Below are 18,159 nucleotides of genomic sequence, written 5' to 3'. Positions count from 1 at the left end.
GCTTTGAATGATTAGACTATGCAATAAAAACAACAAGGACAGAAGAGGATGCAAAACCAACGCTAGTCAATTTAATGCTCTCTCTTTTTTAATAGTCTATGAAGTATTTTGTTTGTCTGAAAAATAAAATTGGACTTTTGGCTACTTGGTAGATTTTGATGATCTAAAGTACTCAAGAGATAATTGAGAGTTGGCATTATTTAGAGTCTTTGTATTACACAGGTACTTAAAAATAGGCCCGGTATTTACCTTTCACAATGAGCTTGGCTTGAGTTTTGAAATCTTTTGCTGTTAGTTGGACTTCCCCAGCATCTTCTAACTTCACATCCCTCAAGGTAAGTGTATGAACTTTTCCTTCTGAACGTGTAACCACCTAGTTATATTTTTTAAAAAATGCAGTTTAATAAGAGGAAGAAGTTCCTGTGTTCTGTAGCAAAATATGGTAACTATGGTTAACAATAATTGACTGTATTGTATCAAAATAACTAAAAGAGAGAAATTTTAATGTTCTCTACACAAAGTAATGATAAATACTTGAGATAATATGTTAATTTCTCTGATTTGAATATTCTCACTGTACCCCACAAATATGCACAATTATATGTCAATTAAAATTTTATAAATATTTATGGGCCCTGGAAAAATGAATATATGAAAAAGCAATCTAGTTCCTATGTGTGTTTAATTCATTTAAGTCAGTGGTTTGAAAAAATGCTTTTGAAATTGTATTAAAATCATATATGTGTGTATGTATGTGTGTTTAGCACATATTTATTATAAAATTATCAAATTTTTTTTTTTGGAGGGGGAGAGGTTTTTGCTGTAAGGCACATGCACTCACCAGAAAGACACAGAGAGACAGATAGACAGAAAGCAAGAAGTCACCCTCTGGGGGGATGGTCATGCTGCAATCCCTTCTCCTCCATTCTCCTCTCAGGATCTTGTGCATGCACACACACGCACCCGGCGTGAGTTTAAGCCACCGGGTCTGGGACTCAAACCGCTGTCGACTACATGGGAGTCCAGCGATACCGCCATCACACCAACTACTAGTCCCTTACAATTATCTTAATCAATAGTTTGGGATCTTTCAAAGCAATTGTCACCTGAGTTACCATCCCATAATTACTAGGTGGTCTTTTATGATGAATTTACATAGGTCAATTTCTGTTTAGATTTGTGGCTTACACTCATGCTGGGCATGTGTGCATGTGTGCCCAAGATCCTGAGAGGAGAATAGAGAAGGGATTGCAGCCTGACCATCCCTCCCTAGGGGGTGATTTCTTGCTTTTTGTCTTTCTGTCTTTCTTTGTCTTTCTGATGAGTGCATGAGCCCTATAGCAAAAATCCCTCAAAAAAACAAAGACCAAAACCTAACAGCTACCTTATAAAACAAACCAATAAAATAAATGCTGAAGATTTTGTGGTAGATTATCTCAGGATAATGTCAGAGATTATCCTTTCAAAATATTGACTTTATAATGGAAGCATATTTAAATAATATAGTAAGCATTATGACTGTGATTAAATTATTAAAACACAATAAATAAAGTTAAAATATCAAAGGTCACTTAGTACTTAGCAACCCTTTCTTGAACTGATGGCCACAAAAGAAAAAGAAAAAACTAACTTATGTATAAAATTTTCTCTTCTCATTTTCTATTCCTATAGGAGGTACGGAGGTTAAAAATTTTCCAAATTTGAAGACTAAAAGCCTGAATTAAATTGATAAGAACAAATTTGTCCTGATAGATTTAATTGAAACAAATCCTATAAAATAAGATAAAATGACTTTATTACTTCGCAGTTTCTATTTAAGCTCTTTGAAAAGAAACATTTAAGTAATGTAAGAGCAATTTCATAAAAAGTTCAAGTATTTTGGGTGGCTAGAGAGAAGGATTAAGATTCCTAAGTCAAGGGAGACACAGAGACACTCTAGAATTACAATAGGTTGATTCTAACTTCAGAAAAAAAAAATCTAGTGACGATAAGAAATTATATTTTTGAGTAATAGAAATGTGAATAACATTTTTAGTAGTCTACATGTTAAATTAAAATAGCACAGCTTTTATGTGAGAACTGAGACGGAGCTTTTAATTAAAAGCTCTCAACTTGACCAGAAAAAATTTAGTGCCTAAAGAGTAGTATCGTTTGTCTTTAAGCAGAATTCTTACACACAAATCACAAATTTAGATCTAGAAAAGATCTTGAAAAGTCAACCAATTCTCTGCCTTTAGACATGAAGTTAATTAAACCACACTTAATAGAAAAATGCATATTTTAAAACAATAAACTTGAAAGTGGAGATGTACGTGTCACCCAGTTCAATATCTAGATGTTTCATTGTAAGGAAGGATATCCTGCCATGTAACTTAATTCTCATGCTATGGTTTGCATATACTGCTATTTTCTTTTTAAAAATTTTGCTATAGGATGTATGTGCTCACTGGAGAGAGATGAGAGGGATATAGAGAGTGAGAAAGCACCCCCTGGGAGAAGTGGGAGGGCTATGCTGCAAACCCTTTTCTATTCTCCTTTTGATTTTTTGGGCACGCACACTTGCCTGACTTGTTTTTTAAGCCAGTGTGTCCAGAACTCAAACTGTGCAGTTGGCTATGTGGGATCCAGGTGCCCCAACCACTACACCACTGGCTGGCTCCTGTACTCCTATTTTCTTGTTGGTAAAATAGGAGACTGCCTGGTCATTATTGTCTGTATAACAGGCAGAACTTATCTATCGGATGACTGCTATTGAATTACCTTTTAATCACTGGTGGATACTAGTTTTTTGTTTTGGGGCAGTTACTCAAAAGAATTGCTTTCTAATATATCAACTTTATGGCTCTTTGTTAAACTGAATCCTTATTAACTTATATCCTTTTTTTTTCTATTAATCTTCAAACTTTGATTTGTACTGAAACTCAATATTATTTATGAAATACTGGGGAGAATTGGCATAAAATAATGTATTCTCCTGTACTTTATCCAATTATCCAGGCTGGAAATTTTTTAATATATTTTATTCTAAGAATCCAAAGTTATGGTGAATTATCAAAAAGTTTAAACAGGTAATTTTTTTGGAGGCGGCGGCAAAATTTATAAGGCCATCTAGATAGGTTGTATTTTAGGCTTATCTGAATAATTTCCTCCGTGTTAATTTTACTGGGATGAATTTGGGCACAGAGAATGTTAGTAAGAGCTAACACCAGGGCTGCTTCTTTAACAGCATTTTTTGAAGTATATCTGTTATATATGTGGATAACCACAGTGCCCTTCTTTCTTGTCCGTACCATCAGTTGCACTTTAAATAGTCCACTTGCATTCTAAAATTTGCACAGCTTAAAGCACTTGAGGGTTAAAAATAGCTTTGGAGAAATGCTTGAAGAGCAGATCTGCCCAGAAGTTATCTCTACTACTTGATCAACTGCCTGAAATGGAATTTCAATCTTCTCTCCTTAATCCTCTTATATGCAGAACACTAGATAGATAGCACGGAGAGAATTAGTCTTCACATTTAATGTGCACTCTTATTTCCAAGCCTCCAGTTGGAACACTTTTTGATCCTTCCTGTCTTCTATGAATCAAACTCAATGACAGCTAACGGGCATTTGCCTTTTCTTCTGAAAGCTAAAACTTGATCATTCAGCATTTTGTTTCTGTTTCAATACAAATTTGTACAGGTTAAATCCAAAGAAAATTTGAAAAAGCTGCTTTATAATTTCGGTAGAAATCATGCTACAAATGGGAAGCAGAGGGAAAGGCCAAAGAGACAACATTAGAACTAAGACCAAAGAACAAGCGATATGCAGGCAGAAAAACTTGAGAGAAAAAGGAGTGGCAAAACAAGGCAACCATATGCCTTTTTACCTTATCACTGGGCTCTAGTTTCTTCCCTTTGAGATACCACTCCACTGGGATATCCTCATAGGAGAGCTCGCAGTCGAAGGTGGCTGTTTCTCCGGCAGTGACGGTGACGTCCTTCAGAGGCCTCAGAAGACCAATCACTCGTGCTTTTCGAGAGGAAGAAAATAGCTTGTTGTTACTCATTTTGTAATTCCAAAAGAATGAACACGAATTTAGTTATTAAATTCCATGGTTGCTTGCTTCAAGAAGGAAAGAGCCACACAACTGGCCGCTATCTTAACTCCTGTGTGAACATGGCTCGTGGTGCCGAGAAGGGGAGAGCTGGTGGTCAGTGAACGGATATTTGTAGGGGCCCTTTCGTTCAGCTGTATAAGGTCAGCGAGAAATCTGCACTGCAACTGTCTCTCTGCCAGGCGTCAAGTTCCTCTTGCTACATAAGGTATGTGACTTCCAAAATAACTGAGACGCTGATTGGGGGAGGCTGAGGGGCCCTCAGTCACTGGCCTGTCCACATCCATCAAACACTTTGCACCTTCCAAAAATGTTAGCTTAACACTCCCTGCCTTTTTTCTTCAGTCTAAAATGCCCACACAGCAAAGCTTTTCTTTGTGGTGTGACAGTTGTACAGGCACTGGAGGGACGTGGTCTCTCAGGTTTGTGACTTAGATTCTTACTGTATCTGTGTCTACTTCGAATGAAAGGGTTATAGAGTAGAGAGGCCTGACTGGATAAATTTTCTTTTGTTCAAATGGCAAGGTCAGTGAAATTTTCCAAACCTTGGGATTTGAACCACTTCTATATTAAGACATCAAAAAAGTTAAGTACCAGAAAATCAACTTTTCTGCTTTAGGAATGTTTTCTAGTTAAATAAAAGATTCTAATCACTTTCATTCACACTCCTATGCTGCACAAGTATATTTCATTTTCAGCCCAAATATAGAATACTTACGCTTGACTCGGAGGTGGGCACTAGATTTTACGTTGGCAGCTTGGAAATCCACGCCACCGGTCTGGTCCAGGCGGCAGTTGTGCAGAATTAGGAAGTGCACTTTGCCTTCTTCCTTAATCTCACACTCCTGTACCAAAAAGGCAGAACAAGTTTTGAAGGAAATAATTTTCTTTGAGATTCTTTCTAAGAATAGAATATCTTAGTTAAAGGAATGCCATAATCAATGAGCAGACCTAACAGCATGGAGCTGTTTTTGTGTGTGTGCTTTGTTTGTTTCTGTGAAGTAAAGCTTAGAAGTACTACAGGTTGAGTAACCTTTACTTAAAATACTTGGGACCAGAAGTGTTTTAGATTTTGGAATATTTGCATATATATAATGATACATTTTGGGGCTGGGATCCAACTCTACAGACTAATTAATTTATATTTTTGTATACTTTGTTACACATAAACTGAAGGTAGTTATTATATTATATTATATTATATTATATTACAGTGTTTTGACTGCTACCTGTCACTTTGAGGGCAGCTATGGAATTTTTCACATGTGGTGTCATGTCAGTGCTCAAAATCTTTTGGATTTTGGAACATTTCAGAGTTTGGATTTTTGGATTAGGGATGTTCAACCTTTCTCAGGAAAGCAACATTTATTTTAGCTGTCTAATTCTGAAAGCAATGAGCAGCATCAGAGGATATCTACTACCTTATACTCACCATGCTGGATCAAAAATAATGCAAGTTCGTCTACTCAAACCCATCTGTAGACCCTCATCTCTCTTGGGCTTATGATCTGCCAGAGAACCTGATATCATGTTTTAAATGCCCTGCATGCAACTCTGACTTTTCGCCTGTCCTTTTCTATTTCACAGAGCTCCTCTGAGTGTTGACGAGTTCAGAAATAGCCTTACAGGTGTCTGGAGTAGTGCCTCTCCTTTGAGCTTCCAGTTGGCATGGATATCCTCTTCAGAGATTTCAGTTTCAAAGCGAGCCGTCTCAGTCTCTATCACCTCCACACTGTGCAAGGGTCGCACCAGTTTAATTTCCCGATCTAGAAAAGTGAAGGGTCAGCATTTGCCATGAGCTTCTGGCAGAAATTACCCCCATGGCTTCAAGAATGAAACCCATGGAAATTTCCTTACCCTCAATGTCAAGCTTCGCTGAGGTCTTATCTGTCCCACAGTCACAGGTGTACTGTCCAATATCTGATTTCAAGGCTTTCTTCAGGATTAGCATGCGCTTCTTGCCATCTGCCTTAATAACGGCATTTTTGGATGGCTTTATCTCCTTCCCATCCTTGAACCATTTCACTGGAGCGTCTGCTTTGCTAATTTCACACTGCAGAATCACTTCATCTTTCTCCACGCCTGTGTAATCTTGAAGCTTTCCTGTAAAGTATGGATCTCCCTCTACGAGGAAAGTATAAGTGAAAAGAAAGTCATTAATCACCTAGGCAAACACAATCTCTTGGAAAGTTTAAGAGACAACTCACAGAGCTTAGGGTATATTTCAAAGTGGTACCAAATGCTCAACCATTTAACATCTTTATGTTCAAAATTTTTCTATATATCAGGAAGGGAATCCCATCTAAATGCCTGGTATTTATCAAGATCTACTCCATTTATGTTACATTTTGAAGTATTTTTTTAAAACTTTAGTTTAAAAGACTCTGAAATGTAGCTTCAAATATAATAACATGTTCCTCCATTATCTGGCCAAACTTCTAATTCCTTAACAGCTCTATTACGTCTAGTTCACTTTTAAGCTTTCAGATTCACATTTATTTATTTTTTATTTTATGTTTTTTTTTTTTTTCTATAGGTGCATGTGTGCTTGCCTGGGAAAGACAGAGAGAGTGAAAGTGAAAAATCACCCCAGAGAGGATGGCCATGTCTCTCAGGGAGTATGGCCACGCTGCAATCCCTTTTCCCCTGGTCTCCTCTCAGGACTTTGGGCATGCACACATACTCATCTGACATGATTTTCAAGCCACTGGGTCTGGGAGTTGAACCGTGCTCAACTATGCAGGGGTCTAGTGCCTTAACCACCATGCCACCTGCTAGCTTCTGCAGATTTACATTATTAAATGTCCCATAATCAATCTTCAAATAGTGTCTGTATGTTAGACTTCATATTTAATTTTATTCATATTAAGGAGCCAAGAAAAACAGAGACTTATTAAAATAAATTCTGTTATCTCTTTCTAGAAATTCAAAAAACATTTCTCTGAAATAACTGATAAAGTGAGGATCTAGAAAGTATATATTCCAGGGCCAGCTGTTGGCAATGTAGTTAAGGTGCTGGACTCCCATATTGCTTAACCGCAGTTCGCATCCCAGACCTGGCAGCTGACTTTCGCTTTCTCTCTGGTGAGTGCACATGCTCTATAGGAAGATTAAAAATAATAAGAAGAATAAACAAAATTAAATAAATAATTCTTTAAAAAAGAAACTATATATTCCTATTTTAAGCATGATAGGGTTCAATAATTAGAGTTTTAATTTTATCTCAAGTGACTGGTTTGTGGACCAAGCTAAAATCTTTATTACTAGAATCCTCGTTACATTAAAGTCCTCGTATTTTTAAGTTAAAGTGTTGTTTTATTAATAATCCTGATAACATATGTGATAATTTCTTAAGGACCAGTACCGTTTTCTCATAATATAACACTTAGAAGACGATCTTATATAACAGATACTCCAGAGATCTTAGCTGAACTTAATGCAATAATGTTAAATTTGAAAAAACACCTACCAAGAACAGTGAGTTTAGCTTCTGAACTTATCCCCATAGCTTCTACTCTAATTTGGGAAGTGTCATCAATAGACAGGTCCTTGAATGTGATGGAATGAGTTTTCCCTTCGTCGTGCATTGAGACCAACTTGCTTGTGTGTAGGCGCTGGTCATTTTTGAACCAGCTAACTGGGATGTTATCGTGGGAAAGCTCTACTGTAAATACAGCACTTTCCCTTTCTTTGGCTGTTACATCCTTGAGAGGGGTGAGGAATTTGAGTCGGATTCCTATGAAGGAAAAAAAAAATCATTAACTTCAACACTTCAACACTTCAGGGAGGAAATATTAAAATAAAAGCAAAGATATTCGGGTAAAAATATTCACCTTCAATGATCAGCTTGCCACTTGTGCGTTTATCCTCAGCCTCAAACATGTATTTTGCTTCATCTTCAAAAGCAGCTGACTTGATCACCATTGAATGTCTAGTGCCATCCTTTATAAGCTCAAATTTATCATCGCCTGTGATTTCCTGGGTGCCTTTCAGCCAACGGAATGTTTTGGGCTCCCTGGATACTTCACACTCAAACTTTGCCTCATCCTTTTCGAAGACTTTAACATCACTGAGAGGCGTGATGAAGATAAGTGGCAATTCTGGAAGAAAAGGACAGTGTGGGTGAAGTCAGAATATGCTTCCATGCATGACTTCTGACCAATTCAGGTCTTATGAAGAAATCTCCCAAAGAAAACACAAAAAGATGGCTGACAAGAAGAATGTACCTTTCACTTTCAGATTAGCTGCAGATTTAGCGTTAGCAGCTTGGAAGGAAACCTCTCCGGTCATATCTAGCTGACAGTTATAAAGGACCAGAATATGCTTCTTCCCATCTTCAATGATTTCGCAGTCCTGTTTGAAGTTAGGGTTAAAATGAATGAAAGAAAACATGGTTCATGTAAGTAGTCATGCATACATCAAGGGATTTTATACATTTTTTCACCCTAAACAACCAAGCACGGCCACCTCTATATCAGCTAATCTTGACTTACCGGGGAAGCTGTCAATGGCTCTCCCTTTAGCTTCCACTGGCCATGAACATCTGGTTCAGAAAGCTCAATTTCAAAGCGGGCTGTTTCACCAACAAACAGTTCCACGCCATACAGAGGCTTTTCCACTTTTATCAGTCGTGCTAAAATTATACAAAGTTCTGTTAGTACCAATGATCAAATAAATGGTAAGTTTATAAAGTGTAAAGTTTAACCTTTTGAGCAACTTACCCTCAACATTAACATTTGCTTTTGTCGTATCTGTGCCACAATCACACACGTATTCGCCTTTATCTTTAAGTTCTGCCTTTTTGATTTTTAAGATGCGGCGCAGGCCATCGGTCTTGATGGAATGTTTGGGAGATGGTACAATTTCTTCACCATCTTTGAACCATTTCACTGGGACATCTTTGCTTACTTCACACTTCAGAATAATCTCATCTTTTTCCACTCCAGTTTTGTCATGTAATTTCACAGTGAAGTAAGGATCGGCCTCTGTAAAAGATATTCAGCATAGAAACAGAAGAACGTGAAAACTAAAGTTTCGTAAAGAGTAACAGGTTGTAAAACATGTATCCACAAACCACTCCAGCATTCTAGAAACTGGCTATTTACGGTATGTCACATTTACCTAAGACCTTCAACTGTGCTGTGGAGTTCAGGTCCTTGACCTGTGCTTTTATCTGAGATATGTCATCCAGTGTCACTTCTCTCATTTCCAATTTGTGAGTCTTGCCCTCAGAAGAGATAAGGACTGTTCTGCTTGTGTGGAGTTTGACATCATTTTTGAACCAGACGACATGCATTTTTTCATGGGAAAGTTCACAAACAAAAGTTGCTGTTTCACCTTCTTTCACTGTCTGATCTTCGAGAGGTGATATGAATTTTAATCTTATACCTGCAAGGAAAACACAAATAATATGCTCAGAAACACAATTTACCTCTCGAAAGATTCCACTCCCCCAGGTTAAAAGGGACCCATTTCACATGACATTTATTTAGCCATCTTTTCCAATGGCGTGCCATTAAAAATAAATAGACAAATAAAGGAGGTTGTTTTGGTAACACTATGAGAATGAAGTAGGGGTGCTCATTTTTTTTTTTGGAGTTTTTTTGCTATAGGGCATGTGCACTCTCCAGAAAGAGAGAGAGAGACAGAAAGCGAGAAATCACCCCCCAGGAGGGATGGCCATGCCACAATCCCTTCTCCTCCATTCTCCTCTCAGGATCTTGGGCATGCACGCACATGCACCAGGCATGAGTTTAAGCCACTGGGTCCAGGACTTGAACCACTGTTGACTACATGGGAGTCCAATGACCTAGTCATTATGCTAACTGTTGGTCCCCTTATTGTTTTTTAAAACTTGGGGTTCTGTCTTTCAAGTCTTACATTTGTGTCTACATATGAGATGTCACAGTCAGATCTCATCAGCTCGTACCTGTGACAAATAACCTTGCTGAACTCTTCTTGCCCTCTACCTCAGCGGTGTAGACGCCTTCATCATTGAACTGAGAATCATTGATAACAAGGATGTGTTTCTTCCCATCAGCAATGATATCAAATTTGTCAGATGCCTTGATTATATCAGGCCCTTTGGACCATATAACATTTGCCTCTCGGGTGAGGACACATTCAAATCGAGCCTGTCGTCTTTCTGGTACAGTGACATCCTTCAGGGGCACAGCAAAGTCGAGTTCGATTTCTGAAAATCAGACATTAAGAATGAGGTTTTTCAGAATGCAGAAGGACATGAAATGAAGTTGAGCTTACCCTGTGAGTTCCAAAGGTCCCCTACCTTTCACTGTCAGAATTGCAGTTGTGACTGCATTAAGTGCCTGGTACAGGACCTCACCAGCTTGGTCCAGTTTGACTTTATGCAAGGTTAGGAAGCGTTTTCCACCTTCGGCTTTTATTTCACAAGTCTGAAACATGATAATTTTCATTAGTATTTGAATGAGATAAATTCCTTAGAGGAGTAATGTTTCACTATTGCTTAATAAATTCCTACTAAAAATGAAGCAAAACATCTCCTGCCATAACATTTCCCAAAAATTGTCCAAGGGAACCAGCAGTTAGCGTAATGGCTATGTCGCTGGACTCCCACGTAGTGGACCGTGGTTCGTGTCCCGGACCCGGTGGCTTAAAAAACTCACGCCAGGCACGTGTGCGTGCGTGCCCAAGATCCCGAGAGGAGAATGGAGGAGAAGGGATTGCGGCGTGACCATCCCCCCTGGGGGGTGATTTCTCGCTTTCTGTCTCTATGTCTCTCTCTCTCTGTCTGTCTGGTGAGCGCACGTGCCCTATAGTGAAAATCTCTCCAAAATCTCTCCAAAAAAAAAAAAATTGTCCAAGAGGTCTGCAGTTAATACATCAAATTCCTCCCCTTCTTTGAGAATTTGGAAGTCTAAAGTCACCTCATTTATTATAAAACCAAATCTGAGTGTCAAACCTGAATACATTGGGTTGTCAGAAGTCATGACGGATTTGGGCAGGGAAAAATATAGAAAAAGATGTCATGATTTTTCCAGTGACTTAATATATTATTTTATGTCAACTAACAATGGAAAATTTACTCACAGGTGATGGCCTTAGAAGTTCTCCTTTGAGTTTCCACTCTCCAGGAATGTCTTCTTCTGAGATTTCTGCATCAAAGCTTGCACTTTCTTTCTCATAAATGGTAACATCCTCTATTGGTTTAAGCAGTTCAACTTCACGTTCTGTAATGGTCAGGGAAGAGGTAACATGATGCTTTAGACAATCTAAGAATGCTCTGCTTTGATGTTTTTTGAGTATTATTTTGCTGTATGTACACACAAAGGTTATCTTTCAGAGTAAAATGCAACATTTTTATACCTCCAAGGGTCAGCTTTGCAGGGTATCTCTTCCCTTCAATTTCCACTGCGTACTCATCGATATCTTCTGGCATTGCATTCTTAATTTTGAGGAATAGATGATTTCCCTCTTTGATTATTTCAGTCTTATCAGTTGGTTCCATGGGGATCTCATCATATCCTTTGAACCACTTAATGTTTGGCGTATCCTTTGCTATATCACAGGCAATAACAGCTGTCCCCTTGGGCTTCACATGCTGATCTCGAATAGGTTTCACCAGCCAATCTCTAATGTGTTCTGTATAAAAATGAGGCCAGAAAGATGATTATAATCTAAACAAGTAATATAAATATCATCCTTAGTAAATTTCAGAAATAGGAAAAACATGAATAAAACTGTACAAATCTGCTATTCCCCCTCTTAGGTAAGGCACAGGACTCCTGAGATTCTGATGTTAGGAAACTAAATTCTTTCTTTCAATTTCTTAGTGCAATAATAAGAAGAACAAAATTTCCCAGCAAAGTACTAACCTACTACTTTGACACAAGATGAACATTCCAGGTTGTTGGCATTTTCCACAGTAACTGTGTAGGTCCCAGCATCAGTGTCGTCTGCGTCATTGATGGTCAGGGCACGCATCAAGCCAATGACACCTGGCACAACTCGGCCGGGTTTCTCCACCACGATCTTCCCATCCTTCCTCCAGACCACATCACGCTCTTTGTTCAACTCACAGCTCAAGTACAATGGCTGTCCTTTGACCACTGTGACTTCCTCTTCCAGCGTTTTTACGAAACGCACAGGAAGTTCTGTGAAGAATGTCCATATATATTTCAATACATGCAATATTTTCAATGAAATAAAACTTGGAAATAAGTCTTGTCTAAAACTACAACAAAGCTGCTACTTGGGTGCATTACATAAAGTTTAACATAGGTCATGTACAGAAGACTAGAAATTACCTTCTACGACAAGTTTAGCTGTGGACGTTTTTTCCTTATTTCCCAAACGTAAAACGCAGGTGTATTCTCCAGCATCGGAAAGTTGAACATCAATGATATGCAGCTTTCTGTCTTTACCATCTGCAATAAACCTATGCTTCGGGCTCTCACGGATATTGCTACCATCTTTCATCCAGGTTGTGATAGCAGTGGAAGGGGAGACCAAGCATTCAAAGATTGCAGAAGAGCCAACGAATTCCGATTCAGTCAGGACGATGTCTTTGATTTCTTTCACAAACTTCAGTGGCACAGCCTTTAGCTGGTAGGTGAATGGGGCTTCATCGGGAGGTTTCTCCCCACCACTTCCTGGCCGTAACTTTCTCTTCTCAGCTTCTATTGGCGAAGGAGTCTTTTTGGCTACACCTAATTCAAAGTAAAATGAAAAAGTTGACTTGATATCTCAGTAGGAGTTAGAAAGTACATACTTGGCTGCCTGCTAGGTAAAAGCAGACATTAAGCAATTAGAAAACAAGAACAGAATATTAAAGAACAAGCAATTGAAAGGTCAATTGAATTTATACTGTCCTGCTTCAGACTGGAAAAGGAAAAGTCCATGAATAATAAAATGCCCTTATTTTCTCAGGTTTTAGTCCTAAGTATAAAATATCAAAATTAATGTCTAATTATTTTATCTATCATGTATAAATATTATGTATATGAAAAATAAAGCTAAGAACTTACAGGGTTCATTATGTTAAAATATAGTTGGTTAGACGTAAACATATATGTGTGTGTGTTGTATATATATATATTATATTAAATTTTTAAAAAATGTTTCCCTGGAATGTAAAGCTAGGAATTTCAGAGTGAAAAGTTACATAGACTCAAGGCAAATGAATCTCACCTTTGATGGGACCTTTAGGTTTGGCAGCCTCTTCTTTAGGTGCTTTGGCTTCTAAAATTAATTAAAAAAAAAAAAGAAGAAAAGAAAAAGAAAAAATACAGCATTTAAATGATTTTCTGACTTATTTCATGCTTAATAGTAAAGCATGTGAGATGAGTTATGCTCTTTATTATAAATGTTAGTGCACAGAAAGAAGTTGATTTTATTTATACTACTTCTATTGAGAATACTTTGATATTTCCAAGAAGGCATATGTTGAGATTGTTGTTACCAAGTTCTATTGTCAACATATTTAGGAATAGACGTTCTTTCAGCAAGTGTCTTTATTCTCTTCCTGTTCATGAAAGGCTCAGTGTTGCCTTGGAGGGAGAGTTTTGCTCTTGCCTAGCTATGCAAAGTTGCTCATAGTTTTATGTATATGTTGGTTATGCGGGCCAAAGAAATAAGTTTTTGTCTATAAAAAGTCAGTGTTTTGGGACATGGTCTGGAAGTCACCAGGTGCCTTCTTTTCTGTGTTTAAGTAGAGCAGAGAAACATCCAGGAAAGACCAAGAAAAAAGAAAGGCTTTGTGCCACATATATAAGTATTCATTGAAGATTTTCCTTGATTAGATGATTAATTAAGGGAAACTCTCTACATGTGGAGTTTAATTTAGTTATTAGTGCAGAGACAGTATAAACTACAGTTCTCCTCTGGTGTAAGTGAGAATAGTTTTATTTCTACATATATTTAATTAGCCCAAAGGTAGTTTACCACCTTTTTCAGAACTAGCAAAGATGCTACATTGAAATTATAAAAAAGTATGAATAATGCCCGAATCATAAATATCAGTGACAAAATATAACATAGGTATTAAAAATCAAACTATTCAGAAGAACATATTTTTTCATATCACTAAATACAATAAAAACCCATATATTTTAAGATAATTCTCAATAAAATTTTTAATAATTTTTATATAATGTGTAATAATAAGTGTATAATACATGATTAACAAATTTAAAATTTATTTAATAATCTAAATAAATATATTTTTCTAAGTAATTTAAAGCAAAAATATAAAGATACTAAGTAACTTGCTAGAGGTCAAATAGTTAGGACATGTATTTATTAATGATTAATAATTGTACATCAAAGTATTTTTGGTTTAGAAATGATCACCTAGGCAATAAACTACTAAATAATTCATATTTACAAATAATCAGTATTTTCAATTTAGACTTGAACTACCTATAACATTAAGTTGGTATATTTAAGAAAATTTGTTATTGATCTAAATCCTTAGAGTTAAATGCTGAACTACATAGTGTTTTCTTTTCTTTTTTTATTGCAAAATATACCTAACATAAAATTTACCATTTTAACCTTTTAAAAAATATTTCTTTATTTAATTTTACTTATTATTTTTTTAATTTGATGAGAGAAGAAGAGAGAGGAAGAGAGAAAGAATGAGAGAGAGCAAGACGCCAGGTCCAAGACTTGAACCATGGTAGGCCATGTGGGAGTCCAGCACCTCAACCACCATGCCACCTGCCAGCCCTGTGTTTTAGCCTTTTTTACGTATATAGTTGCATTAAGTACATTCACGGTATTGTGCAACCATCAACACTATCTAGTTACACAGCTTTTTCATTATCACAACATGGAGCTTTTTTAAAAAAATGAGAAATGATTGAAGGATCAGCAGTTAGCGTAATGGCTATGTCACTGGACTCCCATGTAGTCGACTGCGGTTCACTCCTTGGACCCAGTGACTTAAAACTCATGTCGGGTGTGTGTGCATGCATGCCCAAGATCCTGAGAGAAGATTGCGGTGTGGTCTTCCCCTCTGGGGGGGTGATTTCTCGCTTTCTGTTTCTCTGTCTCTCTCTGTCTTTCTGGAGAGCACACGTGCCCTATAGCAAAAACCTCTCCAAAAAAAAAAGAAGAAGAAATTATTCCTACAGGGTACAAAGATATTAGAAGCTCCATGGGATTCCTATATGTAAGTCCTTAGTGTGGCTCCTTAGTTTTCATCTGCCCTAAACATATTCATTACTTAATCCCAAAGGCTTGTGAAAGAAATGGTTCATCCTAACAACTTACCTCCCAACTAAAACACAACACACACATACTGTGTTAGAAATTAAGTGGAAAAAGGATGCCAGAGGAAGAAAACACAAGAATTTATCATAAACACCCACAATTGATATGGTGCCTACTGTTTCAACATAAAGAAACCTTGAATTTAAACCAAGTATGTTTATTTATTGAATTGTAAAACAAACTAACCAAAATCAAACTATTGGATAAATACCTGCTTTCTTTCCAACCACTGGCACTGTTACAGGGGCAGCGATGGGGGTTGGGGCTGGCTCCACTGGAGGTGGTTTGATTATTTTCACTTCTGTGGAGAGAGGGTCATTGTATTAACACATTTGCCCTTTCCAAAAACCTTAATTGGTGGCCTATTTGCCATTCTTTTCTGATAAAACTGACATTTTAAAATAATTACTGATAGCTATTCACAGAGTAATATATCAATGGTATAAAGACATTAGAAATCATTTGATGCTTACTGGCTTCTTTTGTTTATTTTTTCGTATTAACTATACCTTATTTGTGTGAAGCATGAAAGAATATGCTGCTGACAATGAGAATAAGGTTGCTCACCTGGTTCAGGCTTTGGTTTTGCTTCAGGTCCAGGGAGAGGTATTGCTGGCTTAATTTCAGGCACTAAAATAATTCATAGTAATGAGCAGGTTATCACAATATTTTTGAAGTTCTTCACAAAATCAAAACCAAAAATAGCAGATTTATCATATCTTGGAAAATGTTAGAGTTTATATACATATTGTCATCAGTTCAAGTATTCTTTTTTCTTTTTTTTGGAGAGGTTTTCACTATAGGGCGCATGCGCTCGCCAGACAGAGAGAGACAGAGAGACAGAAAGCGAGAAATCACCCCCCAGGGGGGATGGTCACACCGCAATCCCTTCTCCTCCATTCTCCTCTCGGGATCTTGGGCACGCACGCACACGCGCCTGGCATGAGTTTTAAGCCACCGGGTCTGGGACGCGAACCGTGGTCGACATAGTCATTACGCTAACTGCTGGTTCCCATCAGTTCAAGTATTTGATCCAAGTTTATTTTTCATTGGAAACAAGATATTTGGAAAACAAAGGAAGGCTGTGTTACTGGTTTTAATGTTATTTATCTAATTGCCCATAAAGACTTTTTTTTTAGTAATTTATTTAACAGATGGGGCTGACCACTAACCAACTGCATTAGTGAAACAGAAAAGAAAATCAAGCCATATGTGATGACCAGATTAAGTTCATGTGTTCAAATTCTAATGTTAGGGTAGAGGTATTTGAAATCATGCATGTTTACATTTTTACAGACAGCTAAGAAAGTACGTGAGGTTGATACCTTTAGTTGGTTCAAGGATCTTTTCTCTTTTTGTAACAGTCGCTGGAGGTGCTTCAGGCTCTTTAACAGCTTTGGGAGGTGGTTCTGGTACTTTAAGATAATAAGATTATTTTCTAGTGTTAAGATTTTAATACTTAGAAATCAAATCACTTGAAATATCAGATCGATTTACTTTTAAAAAGCTCTGCTGATAGCTTTTTAAATTCTTATTCTATTAATTAATTTCTATTTTGTCTTCTTGACTCTGTCTCATGTTTTTAATTCCATCCACTTTCATACCCGGCCCATAAACTCTCCCTTTCTAAATCACTTTTATAATAGTTCCCAATATTTACTCTTTGAGAATAGGCTTGTGACAAAAATTAACTGACTTAAAAGCCCCCAAATTATAAAAAACATATATCAACAACTTCCCATGAAGCTCTGTTGAAGCCAACCTGATTCAGTCCCTTTGACTGAAAGAATTGCGAAAAGGGGCAGAAAAGCAGTAACGAAGAAGTGCAGGAAAGTACGTGAATGGATTTAGCAATTACCATAAAAATACTTGAACAGAAAGCGGACAATGAAAAACACAGACTGCATCACAGATGAAGGATGAAGCTATGCTTATATTTAACTTCATTTATGTTTACAAGATAAACCTTTTGTTAAATGTCCATTTTGTTAAAAGATAATTTCACAAATTTTTGCTGAGATTCCTACCTGCAGGTTTTTTAACTTTTTCTAGTTTTTTAGGTTCTACTTTAGGTTCTTCTTCTTCAGGTCTCTTTCTTAGAACTTAAAAGACAAAAAGGTTTAAATGTAAAGCAAGACAGACTAATGGAGATGTAGAATAAGCTTGACAGATGCAAATAATGTACAAAGCCAGGAAAACAAAAAGCATGCATGATAGTGCCCTGGGAAATCAGCATTTACATTAGAAATGTGTTTCTTCTTAAGAGAAAATATCAAAGGTTGTTATTTTAATTAGAACAAAATTCAGAATCAGTTTGTGTCTGTCTAGATTACTCAGAAGTAAGTGTGTGGCAGAAATGGCTCAAACACAAATGCTAATAATAATTCAATAATATATAATATTTATATATTAATGAGGACTATTTAAATGAGAAGTTTACTTAAGAAATGTTGCCTAGACACCAGTAATTCTATGTGAACACAATGTTAAAACTTGTTCTTTACTTGAACATCTTACTCTTAGTTTTTGAATTAGTAGGAACAGAATGTTCAGTTATTACAAAATGTTATTTATTAGTTGTGGTGATCGCATGTCACACTTTAAAACTGAATCTGAATTTAGGCTTAAATAGTTTTGTGTAAAGTATTTAATAGGTTTAGTGTATTTTCCCACATAATGTGGTTATTGAAAGGGACAGTTATGGCCATTGTTAGCTTAGAATATTATCGATTTGGTTATGTCTATTAATACTGTAAATTTCAAAGTACTCTAAAAGCTCACATAATTTCTGTCTCCTTTTTAAAAATGTTT

The 18,159-nt window shown here is 36.8% G+C and overlaps 1 protein-coding gene across 1 annotated transcript in view; it reads right to left on the bottom strand.

The window, feature by feature from the left end:
- TTN (titin) overlaps positions 1-18,159 on the bottom strand; it is a 306,431-nt gene that overhangs the window by 113,896 nt on the left and 174,376 nt on the right. Inside the window, 22 exon segments of the mRNA XM_027773115.1 lie at positions 250-373; positions 3,868-4,010; positions 4,814-4,940; positions 5,722-5,861; positions 5,953-6,219; positions 7,565-7,831; positions 7,929-8,195; positions 8,322-8,448; positions 8,589-8,728; positions 8,817-9,080; positions 9,217-9,483; positions 10,025-10,288; positions 10,382-10,508; positions 11,164-11,303; positions 11,440-11,715; positions 11,949-12,227; positions 12,381-12,782; positions 13,264-13,314; positions 15,560-15,649; positions 15,916-15,978; positions 16,674-16,763; positions 17,376-17,450. Of these exon segments, the coding sequence (XP_027628916.1) occupies positions 250-373; positions 3,868-4,010; positions 4,814-4,940; positions 5,722-5,861; positions 5,953-6,219; positions 7,565-7,831; positions 7,929-8,195; positions 8,322-8,448; positions 8,589-8,728; positions 8,817-9,080; positions 9,217-9,483; positions 10,025-10,288; positions 10,382-10,508; positions 11,164-11,303; positions 11,440-11,715; positions 11,949-12,227; positions 12,381-12,782; positions 13,264-13,314; positions 15,560-15,649; positions 15,916-15,978; positions 16,674-16,763; positions 17,376-17,450 (3,990 nt within the window).

This window comes from Tupaia chinensis, unplaced genomic scaffold (genome assembly GCF_000334495.1).
Source record: "Tupaia chinensis unplaced genomic scaffold, TupChi_1.0 Scaffold000322_1, whole genome shotgun sequence".
Taxonomy (NCBI): domain Eukaryota; kingdom Metazoa; phylum Chordata; class Mammalia; order Scandentia; family Tupaiidae; genus Tupaia; species Tupaia belangeri.
This window is presented reverse-complemented; position numbering and strand designations above follow the sequence as displayed.